Raw genomic sequence first — 26,826 nt, 5'->3', positions numbered from 1 at the left:
CTGTCTCACTCCCCTCTGTCTCTCTCTCCCCTCTGTCTCTCTCTCCCCTCTGTCTCTCTCTCCCCTCTCTCTCTCTCCCATTCATATGTGCTGTTCTGTTTCAGATATTTAAAATAGATTGTATACTATTAGTATCTGATAGAAGATTTTTTTCTCTCACGTATCCCAGTAAATCCAGTAAAAGCTCAGGCTTTCCTGAAGTGTGTTTCAGACCTGGAGTCTTCAGGGGTAATCATGCCAGTTCCTCTTCTGGGACAAGGTTTGGGGTTTTATTCAAAGCTATTCATTGTCCCAAAGAAGGAAAATTTTATTCAGACCAGTTCTGGATCTGAAAATTTTGAATCGTTATGTAAGAGTACCAACTTTCAAGATGGTTACTATAAGGACTATTCTGCCTTTTGTTCAGCGAGGACATTATATGTCCACAATAGACTTGCAGGATGCATACCTTCATATTCCGATTCATCCAGAACATTATCAGTTTCTGAGATTCTCTTTTCTAGACAAGCATTACCAATTTGTTGCTCTTCCATTTGGCCTAGCAACAGCTCCAAGGATCTTTTCAAAGGTTCTGGGTGCCCTACTCTCTGTAATCAGAGAACAGCGTATTGCGGTGTTTCCTTATTTGGACGATATCTTGGTACTAGCTCAGTCTTTTCGTTCTGCAGAATCTCACACAAATCAACTAGTGTTGTTTCTTCGGAAACATGGTTGGAGGATCAATTTACCAAAAAGTTTCTTGATTCCTCAGACAAGGGTCACCTTTTTAGGCTTCCAGATAGATTCAGTGTCCATGACTCTGTCTCTAACAGACAAGAGACGTTTAAAATTGGTTGCAGCCTGCCGGCACCTTCAGTCTCAGTCATTCCCTTCAGTGGCTATGGAAGTTTTAGGTCTCATGACTGCAGCATAGGACGCGATCCCCTTTGCTTGTTTTCACATGAGACCTCTATAGCTTTGTATGCTGAAACAATGGTGCAGGGATTATACAAAGATATCACAATTAATATCCTTAAATCCCAATGTACGACACTCTCTGACATGGTGGATAGATCACCATCGTTTAGTTCAAGGGGCTTCTTTTGTTCGGCCAACCTGGACTGTGATCACAACAGATGCGAGTCTTTCAGGTTGGGGAGCTGTTTGGGGATCTCTGACAGCACAAGGGGTTTGGAAATCTCAAGAAGCGAGATCACCAATACATATTTTAGAACTCTGTGCAATTCTCAGAGCTCTTCAGTTTTGGACTCTGTTATGTCACAACAGTGGCATATGTCAATCATCAGGGTGAGACTCACAGTCCTCAAGCTATGAAAGAAGTATCTTGGATACTTGCTTGGGCGGAATCCAGCTCCTGTCTAACCTCTGCGGTGCATATCCTAGGTGTAGACAATTGGGAGGCGGATTATCTCAGCCGCCAGACTTTACATCCAGGGGAGTGGTCTCCCCATCCAGATGTTTTTTCTCAGATTGTTCAAATGTGGGGTCTTCCAGAGAGATCTCATGGCATCTCATCTAAACAAGAAACTTCCAGATACCTGTCCAGGTCCAGGGATGTTCAGGCGGAAGTAGTGGATGCGCTGACACTTCCTTGGTGTTATCATCCTGCTTACATTTTCCCGCCTCTAGTTCTCCTTCCAAGAGTGATTTCCAAAATCATCATGGAACAATCATTTGTGTTGCTGGTGGCGCCAGCATGGCCACACAGGTTTTGGTATGCGGATCTGGTTCGGATGTCCAGTTGCCCGCATTGCCCACTTCCGTTACGGCCAGACCTACTATCTCAAGGTCCGTTTTTTCATCAGGATCTCAAATCATTAAATTTGAAGGTATGGAAATTGAACGCTTAGTTCTAAGTCATAGAGGTTTCTCTGACTCAGTGATTAATACTATGTTACAAGCTCGTAAAACTGTCTCTAGAAAGATTATTATAGAGTCTGGAAGACTTACATTTCATGGTGTTCTTCTCATAAATTTTCTTGGCATTCTTTTAGAATTCTAGAATTTTACAGTTTCTTCAGAATGGTTTGGATAAGGGTTTGTCTACAAGTTCCTTGAAAGGACAAATCTCTGCTCTTTCTGTTTTATTTCACAGAAAGATTGCTATACTTCCTGATATACACTGTTTGTACAGGCTTTAGTTCGTATTAAGCCTGTCATTATATCAATTTCTCCTCCTTGGAGTCTTAATTTGGTTCTGAAGGCTTTACAGGCTCCTGCATTTGAGCCTATGCATTCTTTGGACATTAAACTACTTTCTTGGAAAGTGTTGTTCCTTTTGGCTATTTTTTCTGCTAGAAGAGTTTCTGAGCTATCTGCTCTTTCTTGTGAATCTCCTTTTCTGATTTTTCATCAGGATAGGCGTTTTGCAGACTTCATTTGAATTTTTGCCTAAGGTTGTGAATTCTAACAACATTAGTAGAGAAATTGTTGTCCCTTCCTTGTGTCCTAATCCTAAGAATTCTTTGGATGTGGTGAGAGCTTTGAAATATTATGTTGAAGCTACTAAAGATTTCAGGAAGACTTCTAGTCTATTTGTTTTATTTTCTGGTCCTAGGAAAGGTCAGAAGGCCTCTGCTATTTCCTTGGCCTCTTGGTTAAAGCTTTTGATTCATCAAGCTTATTTGGAGTCGGGTCAAGCCCCGCCTCAGAGAATTACAGCTCATTCTACTAGATCAGTCTCCACTTTGTGGGCTTTTAATAATGAAGCTTCAGTTGATCAGATTTGCAAAGCAGCGACTTGGTCCTCTTTGCATACATTTACTAAATTCTACCGTTTTGATGTATTTGCTTCTTCAGAAGCAGTTTTTGGTAGAAAAGTTCTTCAGGCAGCTGTTTCAGTTTGATTGTTCTGCTTTTGTTTTTAAGTTTTTTTTCTTTTTAAAAATGAAAATAAACTTATTTTTTTGGGTTGTGGACTAATTTTTTTTCAGCAGAATATGGCTGTTTTTATTTTATTCCCTCTTTCTCTAGTGACTCTTGAGTGGAGTTCCACATCTTGGGTATTGATATCCCATATGTCACTAGCTCATGGACTCTTGCCAATTACTTGAAAGAAAACATAATTTATGTAAGAACTTACCTGATAAATTCATTTCTTTCATATTGGCAAGAGTCCATGAGGCCCACCCCTTTTTATGGTGGTTATGATTTTTTGTATAAAGCACAATTATTTCCAAATTTCCTTTGTTGATGCTTTCTACTCCTTTGTTTATCACCCCACTGCTTGGCTATTCGTTAAACTGAATTGTGGGTGTGGTGAGGGGTGTATTTATAGGAATTTTGAGGTTTGGGAAACTTTGCCCCTCCTGGTAGGATTGTATATCCCATATGTCAATAGCTTGTGGACTCTTGCCAATATGAAAGAAATTAATTTATCAGGTAAGTTCATAAATTATGTTTTTCTGATTAACTGATTTCTATAATACTAGAATACATGGCTAAGTAGAAAGGCCTGTGGTACACTATTGCCAGTTTATATATATATATATATATATTTTTTTTTTTTTAATAAAATCATTTTTAATAACTTTTTTCTTGATTAGCTCAAACACAGTGCAAATTGTTTAAACTGATTGATTTCACAGTGTTCACACACAAATCCCTGAGCACAACAAAATATTCTCAAAATTGTTTCTAAACTGTATTTGCACATATTTTATAATTTGAAAATTACCCTTGCTGGAGTCTGTCACCAGCAAGTCTTTTCTACTCCATTAACTATAACATTGTCCCTATTGTTCAACCTATGCCTTTCTACTTTGTTGTGATTATTATTGTTATTACATCAAATTAAGACAATCAAAATTTTGACCTATTTTAGTTACTCATTAAAATATTTTATATTGTTGCAAGCAGTCTGGCTTAAAGGGACATTCCAATCAAAATTTAAATGCACATAGATGAATTACATCTTTGAATAGAAACATATTTGCAATATACATGTATTGGCAAAAATGCTGCTAGTAAAATATATTTTAGTGTTAACATTTTTCTCTGCATGTGAAGCATAACAAGATATTCTCAGTGCACCAGCATTTTAAATACTGCAGCTGCTCAGATCACCAATGGGGTTTGTAATCATGTCAGCAGTTAACAAAGTGAGTCAATACCAGATGGTAGAAGCAGCTTAGGTTCTTTAAGAAAGTGCTGTGTTTAAAATGCTGGTGCATACTTAAATATACTTTTGAAACCGCTATACATTATTATTAGATATGTATATTACAAAAATGCTTCTATTCAAAACTGAAATGCATCTGTATTACAATTATGGCTGGAATGTCCCTTTAAATTACTTTTTAAAATACTTTATTTAGTTTCTGATTTAGTATACTCCTTTCGAGAAAGATTGCTTGAAAAAAAGCTTCCTTTTTTTGCTTTAAAAAACAAGTGCATTTATTGTGTTAAAATAAAATGTATGTTTCAAAAAAGTCCTACCTAATCAAATTTCTAAGGGATGCAATGTATAGAAAACAAAGATTGCCATGAGAAAAGTATGGAAATTATTTTTTAAATGTATGTTAGATTTTTTATTAAATATTGATTAAGTTTTAGTTTGCAAAAAACAGAGGGTGCCATCATGTCATCTGCTCCGTTGATCTCAATGCTCCTTTAATCTCAGGACATGAGTTAATCGAGCAGGTCTGATTGCATGTTGGGAAAATGTTGATGCTGTGATAGCCCTGTATTGTTGTTTTTATTATTTTTTGTATTATTATTTTATGATACAAACAGTGAGGTTACAATAACTAAACTATCTGCTTCATCAAGTGTGTGTGTGTGTAAGTGTATAAATTTTTTTTATCTCTCTCATATATATATATATATATATATATATATATATATATATATATATATATATATATATATATATATATATATATATACAGTGAGGCCTCGGTTTACGAATTTAATTCGTTCTCCGGGTCGTTTCGTATTGCGAAAAATTCGTAAACCGAAACACGGTTTCCCATAGGAATGCATTGAAAATCAATTAATGCGTTCCGGAGGTCCGAAAAAATTCAAGTAAAGTGTCCAAAAAAGGCTCCAAAAGGCTTAACAACTTGCTGCAAATGGCTCCAATGTCTCCAAAAGGCTCCACAACTTGCTGCAAATGGCTCCAAAAGGCTTAACAACTTGCTGCAAATGGCTCAAAAGGCTCAACAACTTGCTGCAAAATGGCTCCAAAACCTCTCCAACACCTCTACACTGGTACCCAAACTTCATTAATTCAATCATACTTGAGTATGCAGGGGGCACAGGGGCCACTGGTTTCGTATTGCGAAAAATATTCGTAAACCGAGGGGGGCAAACCGGCATTTTGACCGGCATTTTGTTTCGTATTGCGAAAAAAATTCGTAAACCGAGTCAAATTTTCTTCAAATTTCGATTTCGTAAACCGAAATTTCGTATACCGAGTCGTGCGTAAACCGGGGCCTCACTATATATATATATATATATATATATATATATATATATATATATATATATATATATATATATATATATATATATATATATATATATATATATATATATAAATAATTGTTTTAATTATTTTGATTTGCTCGATTAATTAAGTTAATCATAATAACCAATGAAAGTAGCCTTGGCGGTAAGTTGTCTTTGTGAAAATGTTAAATCTCTTATCAATTTGAAAATAATCTACAATTTTGCTTGCTAATGATTGTGAGAAATATATCTAATATGATTGTTTAATTGCATGTAGACATTTAAAAAACAATAATTACTTTTCAAGAGATATATTTTTCGGACAGTGATTTCCTGTTCCATAGAGCTTACAATCTATTATTCTTTAAATGTTTCTTTAAGGGCAAGAAGATAAAATGACTTGTATAAGATCATAAGGCACCAGTGCTAGTAATATACTGATTTTTGCCTATAAATAGTGCTTGGGGATCTATTTATTAATGGGGCTTGTAATCATCTGTAAATGTAACTTTACATAATATGTGCAAAAATATATTCATTGAGAATGCCATTAATTTAATGTAAAGGAATAATTCATAATAATATAATTATGTTGCATTTGAAAATGCAGTGCATGTTGCTAGAACTAGAAGTGTGAATATCCCTGATGTATTGTAAGAAGCAGGAATGTTGTAACTTTGTACTGTGTGTACATTTACTTGTGGATTTAGGAAAATATCCATTCATAAATATTTGTTTTTTCTGATCCTGAGACCCGATTTGTAATGGTTTTATGAAAAGTATATTCAATTTGCATGTCACAGTTCTCAGACATGTGGGTCAGTGTTTGTTTGCATGGTCCATGTGTATGGATTTTGTACCTCATTTAGTACACAAAGTGGACTGACTATTTTAAGATCCTGGCTATATTAAGCATCATTTAGCACACCTGGGTATTTGCATTCATGTGACAGTTAAATGAATATATATATTACCCTCTGGGGGGTTTTGCCACATTTATGTATTTTTACACTACATAAATTACAATTTATTTCATAACGGAGATTAATTAAAACATACTATTTTAAACCATTACAAACCCTGGTTGTTGCTTGACTTTAAAATTTATAAACATGTAAAATTCAGTTCTATTTTACTGAGACATCCTATTGCCTGGAAGGAAGACATGTCCTTGCTTAGCTTCAGAGTGCCGAAGGCCTTGCCACCTCTGTCATTTTCCACTGTTCTCCCAAAAACAAGTATGCCTGGAGGAAATCAATTACTGATACAGGAGTAATATACAAAAATGTATTTGGAGGGCAGTGGAAGGCGGAGGAGACATTGGTTCCTTTGGTGCTTTCAGGCAAAGCAGGGAAGCATTTTTCTTCCAGATAAGTAATGACTTTTTAAAATGGCACACTTTTCTTCTATGTTTTGTTTTTAGGTTTATGTCCTTTTACTAAAAATGGTGATTATTGCAGATAAATCTAATCTGATATTCTGTGAGATTATTTACATAGAAACCTAGATGACTATGCCATCTCTCCAGCATTTTATGTTTTTTGACATTGCCTGATCTCTGTTAAGTACATTTGTCTCCACCTTTCAAAACTTCCCACTTTCTTCAGTCTTGCACATTTTTTTTTATTTTTACCTTCTGTGTTATTTGATTTTGCCATTGCCATTTTTGTCCCCCTACTTCACCCCGTCTTTCTCTCTGTAAACTTATGGCAGGGTCTGCTTGGTGAACTCATTCTATTGCAACAGCAAATCCAGCAACATGAAGAAGATGCACGCAGGGCTTCTGGAAACGTTAACACTGGCAATTCACAGCAAAAGCGCAAGGTGACGGCTTCTAGAGCACTCTTTGCAATGGGGAAACGTTTTGTTTTCTCTCAGAGCTAGGTTATGATTAAAAAGTCTTGTGCTCTTACACAAGTCATTTGTAATTAATAACTGACCTGCTAGGGCTTATACCTACATGCATTGCTATGGTGACTTATAACTTTTTACAGCACTACATACTGCTCTGTGTCTAAAAGGAAAATAAAGCCACCAGCATACCTACATATGCTTTAAATTCTTCACATGGAGATTATCTTCATAAATATGATAGTACATTATATTTATGATACCAGAATGCTTTTCATTGCATAATGTTTGCTGAATCTTTTCATTAAACATCTTGCTGTGAAACATTTGTAGCATAAGCTTGGTGGTGGTGAAAACGCTACAAATGCTTTCAATTAAGGAATGTTCTGTTACAGTTTGTGAGATTGTAAGCTCTTTGGGGCAGCAATTCATTGTACTTATTATCTTGTCTCCCCAAGATAATACAGTTATGTGATGCACAAGGTAAAATGCAGCAAATACATTTAGTCTAGGATATGCACATATCTGTTTCTGTGTAGTAAGTTAAATTATAGTTATAATGTATGGTGATTTTGTTTTTAGGCATCCGACAAAGAAAAAGTTGATCAGTTGCAAGAAGAGCTTTTACGCACCCAGGTAGATATGTTTTATATATCTACCTTGTCATTGAACTTGTGATGCACAAGTAAAGGTTAACAGAACCAACACTAGGTATTGTTAGAGTTTGACCTGTTTTAAATATCATATCATTTTTCAGCTGAAATATCAGCGTATTCTTGAAAGACTGGAGAAAGAAAATAAAGAACTGCGGAAATTTGTTTTGCAAAAGGATGACAAGGGTATCCATCAAAGAAAACTCAAGGTGGTGTACCGGATAAAGATTTATCATTTAATCAACTAACACATTTTTATATTTTATTCTACATTTTTAACTCTAGTATTAGAGCTTTAAATTAGTATATATTTGACAAGCTCTGTGTATGTTTTTTTTTTAACAGTCTATGAGTATGACAGCTCATCTTCTACAGAAAGGATATGACTATTTGTAAATGAGTGTGTGCACTGCTGTAAACAGTTACTGTGTAGTATGCAGTTGGTTCAGGGGACTTGCAGTATATTTAGGGTAAACCATATGAGCTCCATTCTCTCTAGGGAGTGTGGATCAAGATTATTTTTAGGTAATTTACAGCATAAGCAGAAATAATAAGTGTTTTATTCTCATAATTCCTTTTTTAAGATGTTACATTTTGTTTAATGTCCCTTTAACCTGATTAAACTCTTGCTATTTAAAGTTTTATTAATAATGAAAGAATTTGAAAGAAAATCATTCTCAGTCATTTTTAATTAAACTAGGGTCTATACAAGTGTTCACATAATAATGTTATTAGTTCTCACTGTATTTGCTTTACATTTTTTACTAATTTATTTGTTTGTTTCCTAGAAATCCCTCATTGATCTGTACTCTGAAGTATTGGACATACTGTCTGACTATGATGCTAACTACAACACCCAAGATCATTTACCAAGGGTATATTTCGTTAAAATTTGCTCTAAACTAAATATGTTATATGAACATCCTGCATTGTGATAAAGTGTCATTTTGGTATAGTTAAAAACTCAGGCTTAATAAACCATAAGTGTTTGAATTTACTCATATCACTTCAAAGAACAAGGTTAACTCATATTCTTTATGAAAAAACACAGACTAAATAACTGATTTTCCTAGTGTTGTGTTGATGTCTTGTAGCAGAAAGGTAAATGAAAGATATTCCTGACACAGTGACTTTGTTCTTTAAAGGTTATTGTTGTGGGGGACCAGAGTGCTGGAAAAACTAGTGTTCTGGAAATGATTGCTCAGGCCCGAATTTTTCCTCGAGGATCTGGAGAGATGATGACACGTTCTCCTGTAAAGGTAGCTATTATTTAAAATCAGAAAAAGTGTCATAAAACAATATATACAGAACATAACAGCTGTTTCTAAATAGTGTTTGTGCATAAAATAAAACAAGTAAAAGCAAGTATGTGTAATACATGTTCAGCTCAGATAATGGTCTGTATTTTAGACAAAGTCATATAAATTCTGGGGTATTTCTGTTTTGTGTGATATTCTCACAACATAGGCTACACCCAGCAGGGAGCTAATTATTCTTTAGTATCTGCTCCATCCTTTAACCCTTATTACATCATCCATAAAGTAATAGATTAAAGGGACAGGAAAGTCAAAATTAAACTTTCATGCTTCAGACAGATCATTAAATTGTAAATGACTTTTACTCCAGTTATTAAATTTACTTAATTTCTTGTTAGGCTCAGGAGCAGCAATGCACTACTGGGAGCTAGTTGATGATTGGTGGCTATACACAAATGCCTCTTGTCATTGGCTTAGATGTGTTCAGCTGTATCCCAGTAGTTCAGTGCTGCTCTCGGGCAGGGGTTAATACATTGCTATATGCTATCAGTAGTACTATAATGCAAATGCTCTAACAAATTTTTATTTTACGTCCCTTTAAGTTTGTAAAATTAATCTAATATCTTTTATTTTAATAACACTGATATTTGAATCAAACACTTTTAGTAACGGATTGGACTATGTAAGCAAACAGTGTGATGTTACAAAATTAATTTTTTCCATGTATCAGTTTCTATAAGGATGGTCATTTTTTTTTCTTTTTTAAGGTTACACTAAGTGAAGGTCCTCATCATGTTGCTATGTTTAAAGACAGTTCAAGGGAATTTGACCTGACTAAGGAGGAAGATGTAAGTGATTTCTAATTTGCATCATTGCACTTGTATTCATTTTAAAAATACATTGTGGCCTTGATTACAGTTCTTGAAGAAGAGTAGCAAGAGTGATGGGTAACAAAAAAAAAATATTTTTAAGATACACTACATAAATGCTGGATATAATAATATATTTAAAGTAAAGGTTTACCTGAGAATAATATGAATATATATATATTTTTTTTAATTTGTTCAAATATTAAAAAAGTGTGAAGTTTTAGTCTCCATAAAGCAGTGGACACTGCCAGGTTGTAACCTAGGTTTCCTTCAGTAGTGAGGCCAGTTAGCGTCGCTTATAAATGGGTAAATACAGTTTGCAGATGATGACTGTGTAAAATATAAAGTGTTAGTCTGGAGTCTGCATTTCCTTTTCTTACAAGAATTGAAAAGTCCACAATTTTCAGCGTTAAACTGCAGAAAATGGGACAAAATAAAGAATGAAAGTATTCTGCAAAGTTTGTTTTTTGCTACACATAAGTTTTAATTTTATTGTTCAATCGTAACTTCAGTCCCTTTTTTAACTTTTGATGGTTAATGTTTAGTGTTATATAACCTGTAATCTGACATACACAGTGCATATATACAGCCATTAATCTCACATAATGGGCAGGTACACAGTCGGTGATATCATGCACAGTAGGACATTATATAGTCAGTAATTCCTCATGCAGAGGGAGGAAGCTTTATAGCCAGTGATCTCTTGTAAAAATTACAATCAATAACCTGTAATACAGCATGCTGGGGAATGATTATATTATATACAATTTCACAAAATTATATTTCTTTCTTTCCTAAGATATGGAGAGTCCACGACAACATCAATTAGTAGTGGGAATATCACTCCTGGCCAGCAGGAGGAGGCAAAGACCACCACAGCAAAGCTGTTAAGTGTCACTCCCCTACCCTCAATCCCCAGTCATTCTCTTTGCCTCTGTCAATGGAGGATGTGAAGTTTGGTGTCTGAAGAAAATCTGATTTCCTTTTGCTACAAGCAAGATTTTGGGTTATAGCTGTAGTTCACGTCAATCTCTGCAGTAGAGTAGTGGTGGCTTTAAAGCAGTTAGAAAGTTGTGAGGTAGTCCTTGCTTGGTTTTCTAACAATGGCCCATGGTATAGAAAGCCAGAGTAAGTTTACCTTGTTCTTTCTTTTTCTACAGATCTCTGGAAGGAGTATGTGTCCTTTCACGCGCTGTGAGCCGTCTATCTGCCGGACAGCTAGATTGCAGGTAAGTGCTTTTGTCTTCTAGGTGAGGAGACTTGCACTTCAGAGTTTTTAAAATTTAAGAAGTAAAGCTCTCTGAATTTTATTATTGGGACTTAAAAAAGAATCCTTAGTTGAGGATTTGTTTCAGGCAGTATGCAGGCACTTCTAATGCATGTGGCAAGAGACTTAGAGTTAACTCCCTTTATGGGTATGAAGTGGTTAACTTCTTATTGTGGCTCTTTATTTAGTTTATACTTAGCATCAAAGTACCCTGGTTGTCTTTTGATTTATGTAACTGTGGGGTATTAGTTCTGTCTCATAGTTTTTTATTGTATGTAGTAACTATGATCTTAGTAAACGGCTCATATTAGACTAAGGGGTTTAGTTTAGTTTTGAGCCGGCTGGGAAGCGCACGCTTTACTTAAAGACGCAGTTTCTCTCAGCCCGGTCATGTGACCTCCCTCTTCTGCTTCGGGCAGTGTCGGCCGCATTCGTGAGAGGATTCTGTGAATAGTGCAGTAAGTATCTGGAATGTTGCTGCTGGTCTATGTTAAAAATTTAAAGTGAAATTTTAACGTAACAGCAGTTTTCTGGTAAATAGTTTGAATCCGGATTAACTGTCAGTTTGCTTATTTACCGGAGGGGCAGGTAGGCACCTCAGTCAAATATTAAGGTGCAGAAGGTTTTAGTTAGGAGTGTATTTGTGAACTATATCACTCTGAATGGTGTTTATTTCTCAGTTTAAATTGGTGTCTAATTTAAAGGGATAGTAGCATTATAAATATGTTTTATTTATTATTATCATGCTGGTAACAATCTTTAAGGTCATGGAGGAGTCTCCTATGAACAAGTGTTTGCTGTGCCTAGAGAACCTGATATATTTCCTGTGCACTTTTGTTCCTAATGTCTAAATAAATCTTTAAAATTAAAAGATATTTTTTTTATTTCTGAGCCTAATGTCTCTCAGGATGATGGTGTTCAGGCTATGCCACAGTTTTTTCCAAAAGTCCCAAGCCTCAATGGGGTCACATACAGTGCCCTGCAGTTCCTCTCAGACTCTAAGTGGAGTTTATTTGCCTGCAGAAATTGTTGCACAGGTATCTTCTACGGTATCTGCGGCATTATCTGATTTTCCTTGGTTGGGAAAACGCAAGAGGAAAATTAGACATTCAGATAGTAACATTTCTGCTCCACCTTCTGCTACCCAGGTTGCTCTTCCTTATTAGGCTGATGAGGAGGATATGTCGGTAGCGTCGGAGGGTGAGATCTCAGATTCAGACAGTATAATTAATTTATCTGAAACTGAAGAAGTAAACTTCAGATTTTAGCTTGAACACCCTTGTGTACTGTTAAAGGAGGTATTGGCTACTTTGGACGACTCCAATTCTCTTTTCGCTGTCAACCCTAAGAAATCTAGTAACTTAATAAATACTATGATGTTCCTTCCTCTGTGGAGGTGTTTCCTGTTCCAGACCGTGCAATGGAGCTTATTTCACAGGAATGGGAGAAGTCAGGGATTCCTTTCTCCGTCTCTCGTCTTTAAAAAGATGTTTCCTGTTGCTGACTCCATTAAAGATTCATGACACACGGTGCCTGAAGTACAAAGGGCCATTTCTACTTTGGCTAAGAGAACTATGATCCTTATAGAGGATAGCTGCTCCTTTAAGGATCCCATGGACAAGAAGCTGGTGGCTTATTTGAAAAAGATGTATGTTCATCAAGGTTTTCAATGGCAACCTGCAGTTTGTATTGCCACTGTGTCAAGTGCGGCATCTTATTGGTGCAACGCCTTGTATGAATCTATTTTGGTAGAGACTTCTTTGGAGGAGATCCCAGAAAGGATTAAGGCTCTCAAACTAGCCAATCCCATTATTTCTGATGCTTCCTTGCAAGTTATTAGACTGGGAGCCAAGATATCTGGCTTCACTGTCCTAGCCGCAGGGCGTTGTGGCTGAAATCTTGGTCAGCTGATGTTTTCTAAGTCCATGCTTCTGGCGCTTCCTTATAAGGGTAAGACCTTGTTTTGGTCTGATCTGGCTGAAATTATTTCTGATTTTTCACGTGGAAAATTGTCTTTTCTACCACAAGACCAGACGAACAGACCTAAAGGACGCCAAAGTAATATTCGTTCCTTTCGTAACTTCAAAGGAAAGTCTTCCTCTCCATCTTCCAAGCAGGGACAATCCAAGTTTTTTTGGAAACCCAATGAGTCTTGGAACAAGGGGAAGCAATCCAGGAAGCCCGCAGCTGAGTCTAAGTGTCAGCATGATGGGTTTGCCCCTGGTCCGGGATCGGATCAAGTGGGGGGCAGACTTTCTCTTTTTTATCAGGTATGGTTACGAGATGTCCCAGATCCTTGGGCTGTGGACATAGTATCTCAGGGTTTCAAAATAGAATTCAAAACTTTTCCTCCCAGGGGCAGGTCCCACTGGGAGTAATAGTTCCAGTTCCAATATAGGAACAGGGCCTAGGATTCTATTCAAATCGGTTTGTGGTTCCCAAAAAAGAGGAAACTTTTCGACGTTTTCTAGACCTGAAGTGTCTCAACATGTTTCTCAGCGTATTGTCCTTTAAAATGGAAAACGTTCTTTCCATTCTTCCTTGGGTCCAAGAGGGTCAGTTGTTGACGACCATAGACCTGAAGGACTCATATCTTCATGTTCCCATTAACAGGGATCATCACATAACCCTGAGATTCGCTTTTCTAGACAAACACTTTCAGTTTGTGGCTCTTCCGTTTGGCCTTGCCACAGCTCCCAAAATTTTCTCAGAGGTTCTGGGGGCTCTCTTGGCAGTGATCGGGTCTCGGGGAATTGCAGTAGCGCCTTACCTGGACGACATATTGGTTCACACGACATTCTTTTCAATAAGAAGGCTCTCATACAGAGATCTTGTTGTCTTGTCTACATTCCCACAGATGGAAAGTGAACCTGAAGGGGGAGTTCCCTTATTCCAGCTACAAGGGTAGTTTTCTTAGGGACCATAATAGATTCCTTATCTATGAAAATATTTCTGACAGAGGTCAGAAAATCCAAAATTCTTTCCTCTTGCCCCCTCTACAGTCTTCTGGCTCAATGTATGGAGGTAATTGGTCTGATGGTCGCTCCTCTCCCGTGGTGGCTTTCTCAGGACATCTGTCTCAGGGCATAGGTTTCCGGAGACCTTTCTGGGTGATTGTGACCACAGACGTCAGCCTGCTCGGCTGCGGAACATTCTGGGACTCAGAGGTGCAGGGATTATGGACTCGAGAGGAGTCTGCTCTCCTCATAAACATCTTGGAGTTGAGAGCGATTTACAATGCTCTGATGGCTTGGCCTCAGTTGTCCTTAGCCCGGTTTTTCAGGTTCCAGACTGACAACATCACCTCAGTGGCTTACATCAACCACCAGGGAGGAACTCAGAGTTCCTTAGCCATGAAGGAGGTGGCTCAGATTGTTCAGTGTGCGGATTTCCTGAGCAGAAAGACATTTCTTCCTGGAGAGTGGGCTCTCTATTCGGAGGTGTTCTCCAGTTTAACCCTCAAATGGGGGGTGCCGGAGTTGGACCTGATGGCGTCTTGGTAGAACGCCAAGCTTCCAAGGTATGGTTCAAGGTCAAGAGATCCGCAGGCCTTCCTGATAGATGCTCTGGTGGTTCCTTGGGATTTCAGTCTAGCATTCCTGTTTCCTCCGTTTGCTCGCTTTCCACAAGTTATTGCTCTTATCAAACAGGAGAGAGCATCAGTAATTCTAATAGCTCCTGCATGGCCTCACAGGATGTGGTATGCAGACCTAGTGAAGATGTCATCTCTTCCACCTTGGACGTTTCCTCTGAGGAAGGACCTTCCAACTCAGGGTCCATTCCTTCAACCAAATCTCGTTTCTCTGAAGCTGTCTGCTTGGAGATTGTATGCTTAGTTCTGTCTAAGCGTGGTTGTTCAGAGTTGGTCATTGAGACCATGATCCAGGCTCGCAAGCCTATTACTAGAAAAAATTACCATAAGGTATGGTGTAAATATCCAAAGGCTACTCTTGGAGTAGGGTCAGGATCCCTAGGATTTTGTCTTTTCTCCAGGAAGGTCTGGAGAAAGGATTGTCAGTTCAATGAATAGATTTCTGCTTTTATCTTTTTTTTTTTTTTTTTTTTTTTTTTTTTAATACAAGCGTCTGGCGGATGTGCCAGATATTCAATCTTTTTATCAGGCCCTGGTCAGACTCAGGCCTGTGTTTTTATCTGTTGCTCCTCCTTGGAGCCTTATCCTTGTTTTTTAAGGTTTTGCAGCAGGCTCCATTTGAGCCATTGCATTCCATAGATATGAAGTTGTTATCTTAGAAGGTTTTGTTTCTTATTGCTATCTCTTCTGCTTGGAGAGTCTCGGAACTCTTGGCTTGCTGTGTGATTCGCCTTACCTTATCTTTCATGCTAATAAGGCCATTCATCGTACTAAGTTGGGTTTCTTACTAAAATTCTTCCTACCGGCGACTAAGGTTTTTCACCAGCCTTCTGCCCTATTTGTTTGTTTGTTTGTTTGTTTCTCTGGAAGCATAAAGGTCAGAAGGTTACTGCTACTTCTCTTTCCCTCTGGTTCGAGAAGTATAATTCGTTTGGCTTCTGAGACTGCTAGTCAGCAGCCTCCTGAAAGAATTACAGCTCATTCCATGAGGACTGTCTCCTCTTCTTGGGCTTTTAAAGATTAAGTTTCTGTTGAACAGATTTGCAAGACTGCAACTTGGTCCTCTCTGCATACTTTTTCCAAATGTTATACTTTTCTCTCGGCTTTGTGTTATTCCTTTTTCCTATTCCCTTCGGTCGAATGACTGGGGATTGTGGGTAGGGGAGGGAAACTTAACAGCTTTGCTGTGGTGCTCTATGCCTCCTCCTGCTGGCCAGGAGTGGTATTCCCACTAGTAATTGATGACGTCATGGACTCTCTATATTCGGAAAAAAGAAATGTATCAGGTAAACATAAGTTTTGTTTTTTACAATCACTGTGTTCTATTTATTTGGATAAATGCATTTTTTTTATCGCTTGGCAGCTATAATGATGTGAAGTTCCTTATTTGAATGGTGCCAGGACCCCCTAATGTTGCTTTAGATATTTTGTTGTTGCATTTCTTTCCTTTGCTAATGATTCTCTTGAGGTATTACTGTTGTCATCTATCATTTTATAGCCACTCTAATTAAAATAAGAGCAGCTGCAAATTTAAAAGAGTTGTCTCTTAGGCCCTGATATTCTAAAATGATCCTCCAGCACTGCGAGATCCCTAGTGAAATTTTCAAAATTCGCTTTACTTCTCCAAGGGGCATTCCCTCATTTCAGTATGTGAAGGAGAGACAAGCACAGTGCAATATAGCAATGTATGACATGATAGTTCTGCTGCATTTACACTTTGTGCTTTCTATTTTATATCAATTTACACTTCAGATTACATTTTATTACATTTAAACTTTGCACTTTCTATTTTGTATTTTATTTTGTATACAGCAGTGTATTTAGGATTGTGGTTTTACAAATTCTGATGATGTCTCCTTAGTTTCTGTGTATCTTTAACAAATTAGGCTAATACTTTGTGTGTGTGTATATATACTGTCTGCTTCAGTTTTACAGAGAGCATCATTACTTTCTATGGACCAGATAATCAAACATTCTCTAGTTTGGAGAGATATTATAGTGCTGACTTCACAGGGGCAGAAGCAGAACTCACTGAATTTTCTAAGAAAAGGGGAGGAACCTGAAAATCCCAGAGAGATAAATTACAGTGAAAGGAGACAAAGCTAAAAATGAAAGTATAATCACAGTGTTTAAAGTCCCTTTTAAAGGGCCAGTATACCCTCATTTTTTTCTCCCTTCAATTTGTTCCCAGCGATCCATTTTACCTACTGTAGTGTATTAAATTCTTAAAAAATTATAACTCTTAAAAATGATATGAGTAGAAATATTTTAATCTTAAAGGGACACTGTACCCAAAATTTTTCTTTCATGATTCAGATTGAGCATGAAATTTTAAGCAACTTTCTCTTGTTAAGTGTAGTCAGTCCACGGGTCATCCATTACTTATGGGATTATATCTCTTCCCCAACAGGAAGTTGCAAGAGGATCACCCAAGCAGAGCTGCTATATAGCTCCTCCCCTCACATGTCATCCAGTCATTCTCTTGCAACCTAACTAAAGATAGGTCGTTGTGAGAGGTCTGTGGTGTTTTTAAACTTAGTTTATTTCTTCAATCAAAAGTTTGTTATTTTAAATGGCACCGGAGTGTGCTGTTTGTTTCTCAGGCAGCATTAGAAGAAGAATCTGCCTGCGTTTTCTATGATCTTAGCAGACGTAACTAAGATCCACTGGCTGTTCTCGCACATTCTGAGGAGTGAGGTAACTTCAGAAAAAGGGAATAGCATGCAGGGCCCCCCTGCAAACGAGGTATGTGCAGTAAATTATTTTTCTAAGCAATGGAATTGACAGAGAAAATACTGCTGATACCAATGTAATGTAAGTTCAGCCTTAAATGCAGTGGTAGCGACTGGTATTAGGCTGATGAATGTGTGTACACTAAAGTATTTTTCTAGGGAATGGAATTTGACTCAGAAAATACTGTTAATACTGAAGTAATGTATGAGCCTTAACTGCAGTAAAAGCGACTGGTAGCAGGCTTATTAATAACACTTCATAACTTTTAAAATGTATGTTCAAAACGTTTACTGGCATGTTAATCGTTTTTTGTGAGGTACTTGGTGATAAAACTTATTGGGGCATGATTTTTACCACATGGCTAACTTTTGTTTCTGCATAGAAACAGTTAACTGAGCTTCCCCACTGTTGTAATATGAGTGGGAGGGGCCTATTTTTGCGCTCTTTTGCGCAGTAAAAATTCAGTCATAATCTTCCTACTTCATCCTCCATGATCCAGGACGTCTCTAGAGAGCTCAGGGGTCTTCAAAATTCATTTTGAGGGAGGTAATCAGTCACAGCAGACCTGTGACAGTGTGTTTGACTGTGATAAAAACGTTAATTATTAGATTGTTATCCGTTTTTGGGTATTAAGGGGTTTGCTGGTGGGTGCAATCCTTTGCTAACTTAATACATTCACTGTGAAAATATGGTTGCTATAACTAATTTGGTTCATTGTTATTTCAACTGTGACAGCTTTTTGTGCTTCTTAAAGGCACAGTAGCGTTTTTTATATTGCTTGTAAATTTATTTGAAAAGTATTTTCCAAGCTTGCTAGTCTCATTGCTAGTCTGTTTAAACATGTCTGACACAGATGAATCTGTTTGTTCACTATGTATGAAGGCCAATGTGGAGCCCCACAGAAACATGTGTACTAAATGCATTGATGTAACTTTAAATAAAAGTCAGTCTTTACATGTAAAGGAATTATCACCAGACAACGAGGGGGAAGTTATGCCGACTAACTCTCCTCACGTGTCAGTACCGTACCTTCGCCTCCCACTCAGGAGGTGCGTGATTTTGTGGCGCCAAGTACATCAGGGAGGCCCTTACAAATCACTTTACAAGACATGGCTACTGTTATGACAGAAGTATTATCTAAATTGCTAGAATTAAGAGGCAAGCGTGATAGCTCTGGGTTAAGGACAGAGCGCGCTGATGATGTGAGAGCCATGTCCGATACTGCGTCACAATTTGCAGAACATGAAGACGGAGAGCTTCATTCTGTGGGTGACGGATCTGATCCAGGGAGACTGGATTCCGAGATTTCTAATTTTAAATTTAAGCTTGAGAACCTCCGCATATTGCTAGGGGAGGTATTAGCGGCTCTGAATGATTGTAACACGGTTGCAATTCCAGAAAAATTATGTAGGTTGGATAGATACTATGCGGTACCGGTGTGTACTGACGTGCTTCCTATACCTAAAAGGCTTACAGAGATTATTAGCAAGGAGTGGGATAGACCCGGTGTGCCTTTTTCCCCTCCTCCCATATTTAGGAAAATGTTTCCTATAGACGCCACCACACGAGACTTATGGCAGACGGTCCCTAAGGTAGAGGGAGCAGTTTCTACTTTAGCTAAGCGTACCACTATCCCGGTGGAGGATAGTTGTGCTTTTTCAGATCCAATGGATAAAAAATTAGAAGGTTACCTTAAGAAAATGTTTGTTCAACAAGGTTATATCTTACAGCCCCTTGCATGCATTGCGCCTGTCACTGCTGCGGCGGCATTCTGGTTTGAGTCTCTGGAAGAGGCCATTCGCTCAGCTCCATTGGATGAAATTATGAACAAGCTTAAGGCACTTAAGCTAGCTAACGCATTTGTTTCTGATGCCGTCGTACATTTAACCAAACTTACGGCTAAGAACTCCGGATTCGCCATCCAAGCGCGCAGAGCGTTATGGCTTAAATCCTGGTCAGCTGACGTGACTTCTAAATCTAAATTGCTTAATATTCCTTTCAAAGGGCAGACCTTATTCGGGCCCGGCTTGAAAGAAATTATCGCTGACATTACGGGAGGTAAGGGCCATGCTCTGCCTCAGGACAGGGCCAAATCAAAGGCCAAACAGTCTAATTTTCGTGCCTTTCGTAACCTCAAGGCAGGAGCAGCATCAACTTCCTCCGCTCCAAAACAGGAAGGAGCTGTTGCTAGTTACAGACAGGGCTGGAAAACTAACCAGTCCTGGAACAAGGGCAAGCAGGCCAGAAAACCTGCTGCTGCCCCTAAGACAGCATGAAGAGAGGGCCCTCTATCCGGAAACGGATCTAGTGGGGGCAGACTTTCTCTCTTCGCCCAGGCTTGGGCAAGAGATGTCCAGGATCCCTGGGCGTTGGAGATCATATCTCAGGGATATCTTCTGGACTTCAAATCTTCTCCTCCACAAGGGAGATTTCATCTTTCAAGGTTATCAGCAAACCAAATAAAGAAAGAGGCGTTTCTACGCTGTGTACAAGACCTCTTACTAATGGGGGTGATCCACCCAGTTCCGCGGACGGAACACGGGCAAGGATTCTATTCAAATCTGTTTGTGGTTCCCAAGAAAGAGGGAACCTTCAGACCAATCTTGGACTTAAAGATCCTAAACAAATTCCTAAGAGTTCCATCATTCAAAATGGAAACTATTCGAACCATCCTACCCATGATCCAAGAGGGTCAGTACATGACCACAGTGGACTTAAAGGATGCCTACCTTCACATACCGATTCACAAGGATCATTATCGGTACCTAAGATTTGCCTTCCTAGACAGGCATTACCAGTTTGTAGCTCTTCCCTTCGGGTTAGCTACGGCTCCAAGAATCTTTACAAAGGTTCTGGGCTCACTTCTGGCGGTACTAAGACCGCGAGGTATAGCGGTGGCTCCGTACCTAGACGACATTCTGATACAAGCGTCAAGTTTTCAAACTGCCAAGTCTCATACAGAGATAGTTCTGGCATTTCTGAGGTCGCATGGGTGGAAGGTGAACGTGGAAAAGAGTTCTCTATTACCACTCACAAGGGTTCCCTTCCTAGGGACTCTTATAGATTCTGTGGAGATGAAAATTTACCTGACGGAGGCCAGGTTATCAAAACTTCTAAATGCTTGCTGTGCCCTTCATTCCATTCCACACCCGTCAGTAGCTCAGTGCATGGAAGTAATCGGCTTAATGGTCGCGGCAATGGACATAGTGCCATTTGCGCGCCTGCATCTCAGACCGCTGCAATTGTGCATGCTAATTCAGTGGAATGGGGATTACTCAGATTTATCCCCTCTACTAAATCTGGATCAAGAGACCAGAGATTCTCTTCTATGGTGGTTTTCTCGACCCCACCTGTCCAAGGGGATGACCTTTCGCAGGCCAGATTGGACGATTGTAACAACAGACGCCAGCCTTCTAGGTTGGGGCGCAGTCTGGAATTCCCTGAAGGCTCAGGGATCATGGACTCAGGAGGAGAAACTCCTCCCAATAAATATTCTGGAGTTGAGAGCAATATTCAATGCTCTTCTAGCTTGGCCTCAGTTAGCAACTCTGAGGTTCATCAGATTTCAGTCGGACAACATCACGACTGAGGCTTACATCAATCATCAAGGGGGAACCAGGAGTTCCCTAGCGATGTTGGAAGTCTCAAAGATAATTCGCTGGGCAGAGTCTCACTCTTGCCACCTGTCAGCGATCTACATCCCAGGCGTGGAGAACTGGGAGGCGGATTTTCTAAGTCGCCAGACTTTTCATCCGGGGGAGTGGGAACTTCATCCGGAGGTCTTCGCTCAACTGATTCATCGTTGGGGCAAACCAGATCTGGATCTCATGGCGTCTCGCCAGAACGCCAAGCTTCCTTATTACGGATCCAGGTCCAGGGACCCGGGAGCGGTGCTGATAGATGCTCTGACAGCCCCTTGGGTCTTCAACATGGCCTATGTGTTTCCACCATTTCCGATGCTTCCTCGACTGATTGCCAAGATAAAGCAGGAGAGAGCATCGGTGATTCTGATAGCGCCTGCGTGGCCACGCAGGACCTGGTATGCAGACCTAGTGGACATGTCGTCCTGTCCACCATGGTCTCTGCCTTTGAGGTAGGACCTTCTAATTCAGGGTCCTTTCAACCATCCAAATCTAATTTCTCTGAGGCTGACTGCATGGAGATTGAACGCTTGATTCTATCAAAGCGTGGCTTCTCGGAGTCGGTTATTGATACCTTAATACAGGCTAGGAAACCTGTTACCAGAAGAATTTACCATAAGATATGGCGTAAATATTTATATTGGTGCGAAGCCAAGAATTACTCATGGAGTAAGGTTAGGATTCCTAGGATTTTGTCTTTTCTACAAGAGGGTTTAGAAAAGGGCTTATCCGCTAGTTCGTTAAAGGGACAGATTTCTGCTCTGTCTATTCTTCTACACAAGCGTCTGGCAGAAGTTCCAGACGTTCAGGTTTTTTGTCAGGCTTTGGCTAGGATTAAGCCTGTGTTTAAGACTTGTGCTCCGCCGTGGAGCTTAAACTTAGTTCTTAACGTTCTGCAAGGCGTTCCATTTGAACCCCTTCATTCCATTGATATCAAGCTGTTATCTTGGAAAGTTCTGTTTTTGATGGCTATTTCTGCGGCTCGAAGAGTCTCTGAGTTATCTGCCTTACATTGTGATTCTCCTCATCTGATTTTTCATTCAGACAAGGTAGTTCTGCGTACTAAACCTGGGTTCTTACCTAAGGTAGTTTCTAACAGGAATATCAATCAAGAGATTGTTGTTCCATCATTGTGTCCTAACCCTTCTTCAAAGAAGGAACGACTTTTGCATAATCTGGACGTAGTCTGTGCCCTGAAGTTCTATTTGCAGGCAACTAAAGATTTTCGTCAAACTTCTTCCCTGTTTGTCGTTTACTCTGGACAGAGGAGAGGTCAAAAGGCTTCGGCTACCTCTCTCTCCTTTTGGCTTCGTAGCATAATACGTTTAGCCTATGAGACTGCTGGACAGCAGCCTCCTGAAAGAATTACAGCTCATTCTACTAGAGCTCTGGCTTCCACCTGGGCCTTTAAAAATGAGGCCTCTGTTGAACAGATTTGCAAGGCTGCAACTTGGTCTTCACTTCACACTTTTTCAAAATTTTACAAATTTGACACTTTTGCTTCTTCGGAGGCTATTTTTGGGAGAAAGGTACTTCAGGCAGTGGTTCCCTCCGTTTAAAGTTCCTGCCTTGTCCCTCCCTTCATCCGTGTACTTTAGCTTTGGTATTGGTATCCCATAAGTAATGGATGACCCGTGGACTGACTACACTTAACAAGAGAAAACACAATTTATGCTTACCTGATAAATTTATTTCTCTTGTAGTGTAGTCAGTCCACGGCCCGCCCTGTCTATTAAGGCAGATCTAAATTTTAATTAAACTCCAGTCACCACTGCACCCTATGTTTTCTCCTTTCTCGTCTTGTTTCGGTCGAATGACTGGATATGACATGTGAGGGGAGGAGCTATATAGCAGCTCTGCTTGGGTGATCCTCTTGCAACTTCCTGTTGGGGAAGAGATATAATCCCATAAGTAATGGATGACCCGTGGACTGACTACACTACAAGAGAAATAAATTTATCAGGTAAGCATAAATTGTGTTTTCTAATTTACTCCTATTATCAAATTTTCTTCATTTTCTTGGTATCTTTATTTGAACTGCAAGAATGTAAGTTTAGATGCCGGACCATTTTTGGTGAACAACCTGGGTTGTCCTTGCTGATTGGTGGATAAATTCATCCACCAATAAAAAAGTGCTGTCCAGAGTACTGAAACCAAAAAAAAGCTTAGATGCCTTCTTTTTCAAATAATGATAGCAAGAGAACGAAGCAAAATTGATAATAGGAGTAAATTAGAAAGTTGCTTAAAATTGCATGCTTTTTCTGAATTACAAAAGAAAATGTTTGGGTTCAGTGTCCCTTTAAGGTTATTTAATATGAGGAATTTTAGTTCCTTAATCTGACTTGTAAAGTGCAAATATATATATATATATATATATATATATATATATATATATATATATATATATATATATATATATATATATATATATGTATGTATATCTATGCAATATTATTTGATTTCATCCCAGAGTGACAATTTAGCTATGTCTATAAAATATATCTGTTTATTTACACAGCTTTTATGGCTCATTGAGGAATTAACAATTAAATTCTAATTAATCCAGAAATATATACTTATACTTCTTGACCATGCAAGACATAACTATATGAAATCCGGCTTATTATTTAGCTAAAAAGGGGTTTACAATATACAATTTGTAGCTATGGGATTAGCTATTTCTATATTAGATTAATAGGCAGAATTGACTAGGTTCTAGCCTAAAATATTGCATAAATACACATATAGATGAGAAAATGATAAATAACCCAATGTAATAAGACTTAAAAAACGACTGTTGGTTTCAAAATACACAATTATTTATTAGATCAGCTAAAAAAACATGAAATGACACACTATTCAACGCTTTAGGCCTAACTACAATAACAATTACATTTACTTACAAGACAAATATACACTTATACAAACATACATGATACAGGTACCTTATTTAGATGTTCTAATAGGGTTATCTGGGACAGTCTGGATGTTTCTGCTAGCTTCCTGTCCTCATCCTCCCCTCTCTTCTCTCTCCTCTCCTTCCTCTCCTCCCTCACTAACTGACTGACTGAATCTCTTCTATATATTTAAACCATGCCCCACCTGTTAATATTACCTTTGATTTAATTGGTTCAATGTTCCCTATCTAACCATATTTGGAAAACTGGACGCCGTTGGTCCTAGCTGTTTACATGTAAATAGGGGCTATTGTAGGGGGTGGATAGCTATAAATCATGATAACCTGTTATCTACCACATCCACACCCCAACAGCCACATTGAAAGACTCCTATTTACATGTAAACATTTGGTGACTATATTGAATGGGAGGAAGCCTTAGGAAATAACTCCCCTTGTTTACCATCCCTGACCTTCTTTGAGGTAGACAGAGCATGGTAAACAAAAGGCTTTATGGCTTTTGTTCTTGAAACAGGGCATAGTAAATAGACAGCTTCTATATTTCTCATGGCTAGTTAATATGACTAGAATATTATACCAATACATAAATATTTTCATACATACATACATACAATATATACATAGAAATGGAACTATAACATAAGCAATTTCCCAAACTGTAACAGTATAGTTTACAAATACAAAATTGACCTTTACTTTTATATTTTACATAGTTGATTTTGCCCACAATATATCCCTACCTATACTGAAAATTTCTATACTTAAAGGAATAAATGCAGCAACCAATTAGCCAGCACTGTCCAGGGTTCTGAACCAAAAATGAGTCAGCTCATAAGCTTACAATCCTGCGTTTTCAAACTAAGATACCAAGAGAATGAATACAATTTGACTATAGGAGTAAATTAGAAAGTTGCTAAATATTGCATGCTCTATCTGAATCATGAAAAAAAAATAGGTTCACTATCCCTTTAACTTCCATAATAACTGACCTTCTTTAAACCAATGCTGAATGTCTATTCCCCATTAAGGGACCTCTTGTCAAGCAAAGTTCAGCAGAAAAATAGAGATGCAAACCTAATGCAAGGTAAACTTGTGATATAACTTACCTAGAATAAAATGTCAGACGCTACAAAACATTTTTTTTAAAATCCAATTTAACATGTCGCTTATAAATCTTCTTTATCTTTATGTGACATGAACCAATGGCATATGCTCATAACAAATTTATATATATTATTATATTGCTTATAGAACTTTTTATGTTACAAAAGAACTAATACATATGCTCATACCAAATTCAAAGGTATATTCGTGTGTCACTTATTAAACTTTGTGACAAAAGAACTAATTGCGTATGCTCCTACCAAATTCAAAGAATACATCGTTATCTAAGCTATGCTTAAACTAACAGTATCATAGAGGGAACCATAAATAGATAATATATAGATTAATCCTATCATGTACAGTTCTGGTATTGAAAGCTGATCCAAATAGCTATAGCATAGAAATGAACGCATCTGTATTACTCGGTTTACTGGGAGGGGTGCCCAGGTTCGTTAGGCTGCCGCTTGAGGCCTCGGTGGTCCAGTTCAGGGCTCAAGGGTCATTTATACAGCAAATGAAGTATCCATGTAATCCACAGTAAATATTAAACTTGCTACTGTTATTCACTTCAGAGATAGATGTCAGATTCCTGTGAAAATTGGTGGATTAAAAAGGTTCGCCAGAAGCCTCTGAAAATGCATCTGTTTGCAAACGCTGCCTGGACACGCCCCTGATGGGATTTAATCGACTTGTGTTTGCTTTAAATATACAGTAATTATGTTATATTGTATCCATCTTGCTTAATTGATTTATGTTTATTTTGGCAGCTGGCAGCTTTGAGGGATGAAATAGAGATCCGTATGAGAAAAAGCGTAAAAAATGGACAAACTGTTAGCCCTGAGGTAAATGTTTTCTCTATATGATATAATAAAACACTGTGTTACCAGAATCAACTGGGATACATCTTCAGAATTGTTATATTATACCCTGTGAACTCTTACTTAATTTAGCTGACATATACATTATGTAAATTCAGTTATACAATTTTTTTTTTCATATTTTCAGACAATCTCCTTAAGTGTAAAAGGACCTGGAATTCAGAGAATGGTGTTGGTTGATTTACCAGGTGTCATCAGTGTAAGTTTGGCTGGTTGGTTATAGAGGACTTGTGACATAATTACATAATAATAACTATTTAATTTGTTTAATAGACTGTAACTTCTGGTATGGCCCCAGATACCAAGGAAACAATCTTCAGCATCAGCAAAGCGTATATGCAGAACCCAAACGCCATCATTCTCTGCATTCAAGGTACATTATTTTTATTTATTTATGTTATTCATTTTTTAAAAAAAAGATTTTTTTTTTAATTAGAATAGTGGTTCTTGTGAACATTTTGGTCCATCTGTTTAAGATGTTTCCTAGGTCATGAAAATATACCTGGGCCATATACAAAGTATTACCTCATTTTTTATGCATTTATTTATATAAATAAAACAAGTCCAAATATGTTTTTGGGGACCTCATACAAAAAAAAAAGATAGAGCAGCAA

The 26,826-nt window shown here is 38.1% G+C and overlaps 1 protein-coding gene across 4 annotated transcripts in view; it reads left to right on the top strand.

Annotated features, from left to right (window-relative positions):
• Positions 1-26,826, top strand: part of OPA1 (OPA1 mitochondrial dynamin like GTPase) — a 267,989-nt gene that overhangs the window by 18,134 nt on the left and 223,029 nt on the right. For 2 of the 4 annotated variants that reach the window (XM_053710215.1, XM_053710214.1), the window contains 9 exons: positions 7,165-7,275; positions 7,885-7,938; positions 8,060-8,164; positions 8,744-8,830; positions 9,101-9,214; positions 9,979-10,059; positions 26,102-26,176; positions 26,340-26,411; positions 26,486-26,585. In XM_053710215.1, the coding sequence (XP_053566190.1) occupies positions 7,165-7,275; positions 7,885-7,938; positions 8,060-8,164; positions 8,744-8,830; positions 9,101-9,214; positions 9,979-10,059; positions 26,102-26,176; positions 26,340-26,411; positions 26,486-26,585 (799 nt within the window). The remainder of the gene's footprint in view (positions 1-7,164; positions 7,276-7,884; positions 7,939-8,059; positions 8,165-8,743; positions 8,831-9,100; positions 9,215-9,978; positions 10,060-26,101; positions 26,177-26,339; positions 26,412-26,485; positions 26,586-26,826) is intronic. The other 2 variants (XM_053710217.1, XM_053710216.1) reach the window with 1 other exon arrangement.

The sequence above is a fragment of the Bombina bombina genome, chromosome 4 (genome assembly GCF_027579735.1).
Source record: "Bombina bombina isolate aBomBom1 chromosome 4, aBomBom1.pri, whole genome shotgun sequence".
Lineage (NCBI taxonomy): Eukaryota > Metazoa > Chordata > Amphibia > Anura > Bombinatoridae > Bombina > Bombina bombina.
This window is presented reverse-complemented; position numbering and strand designations above follow the sequence as displayed.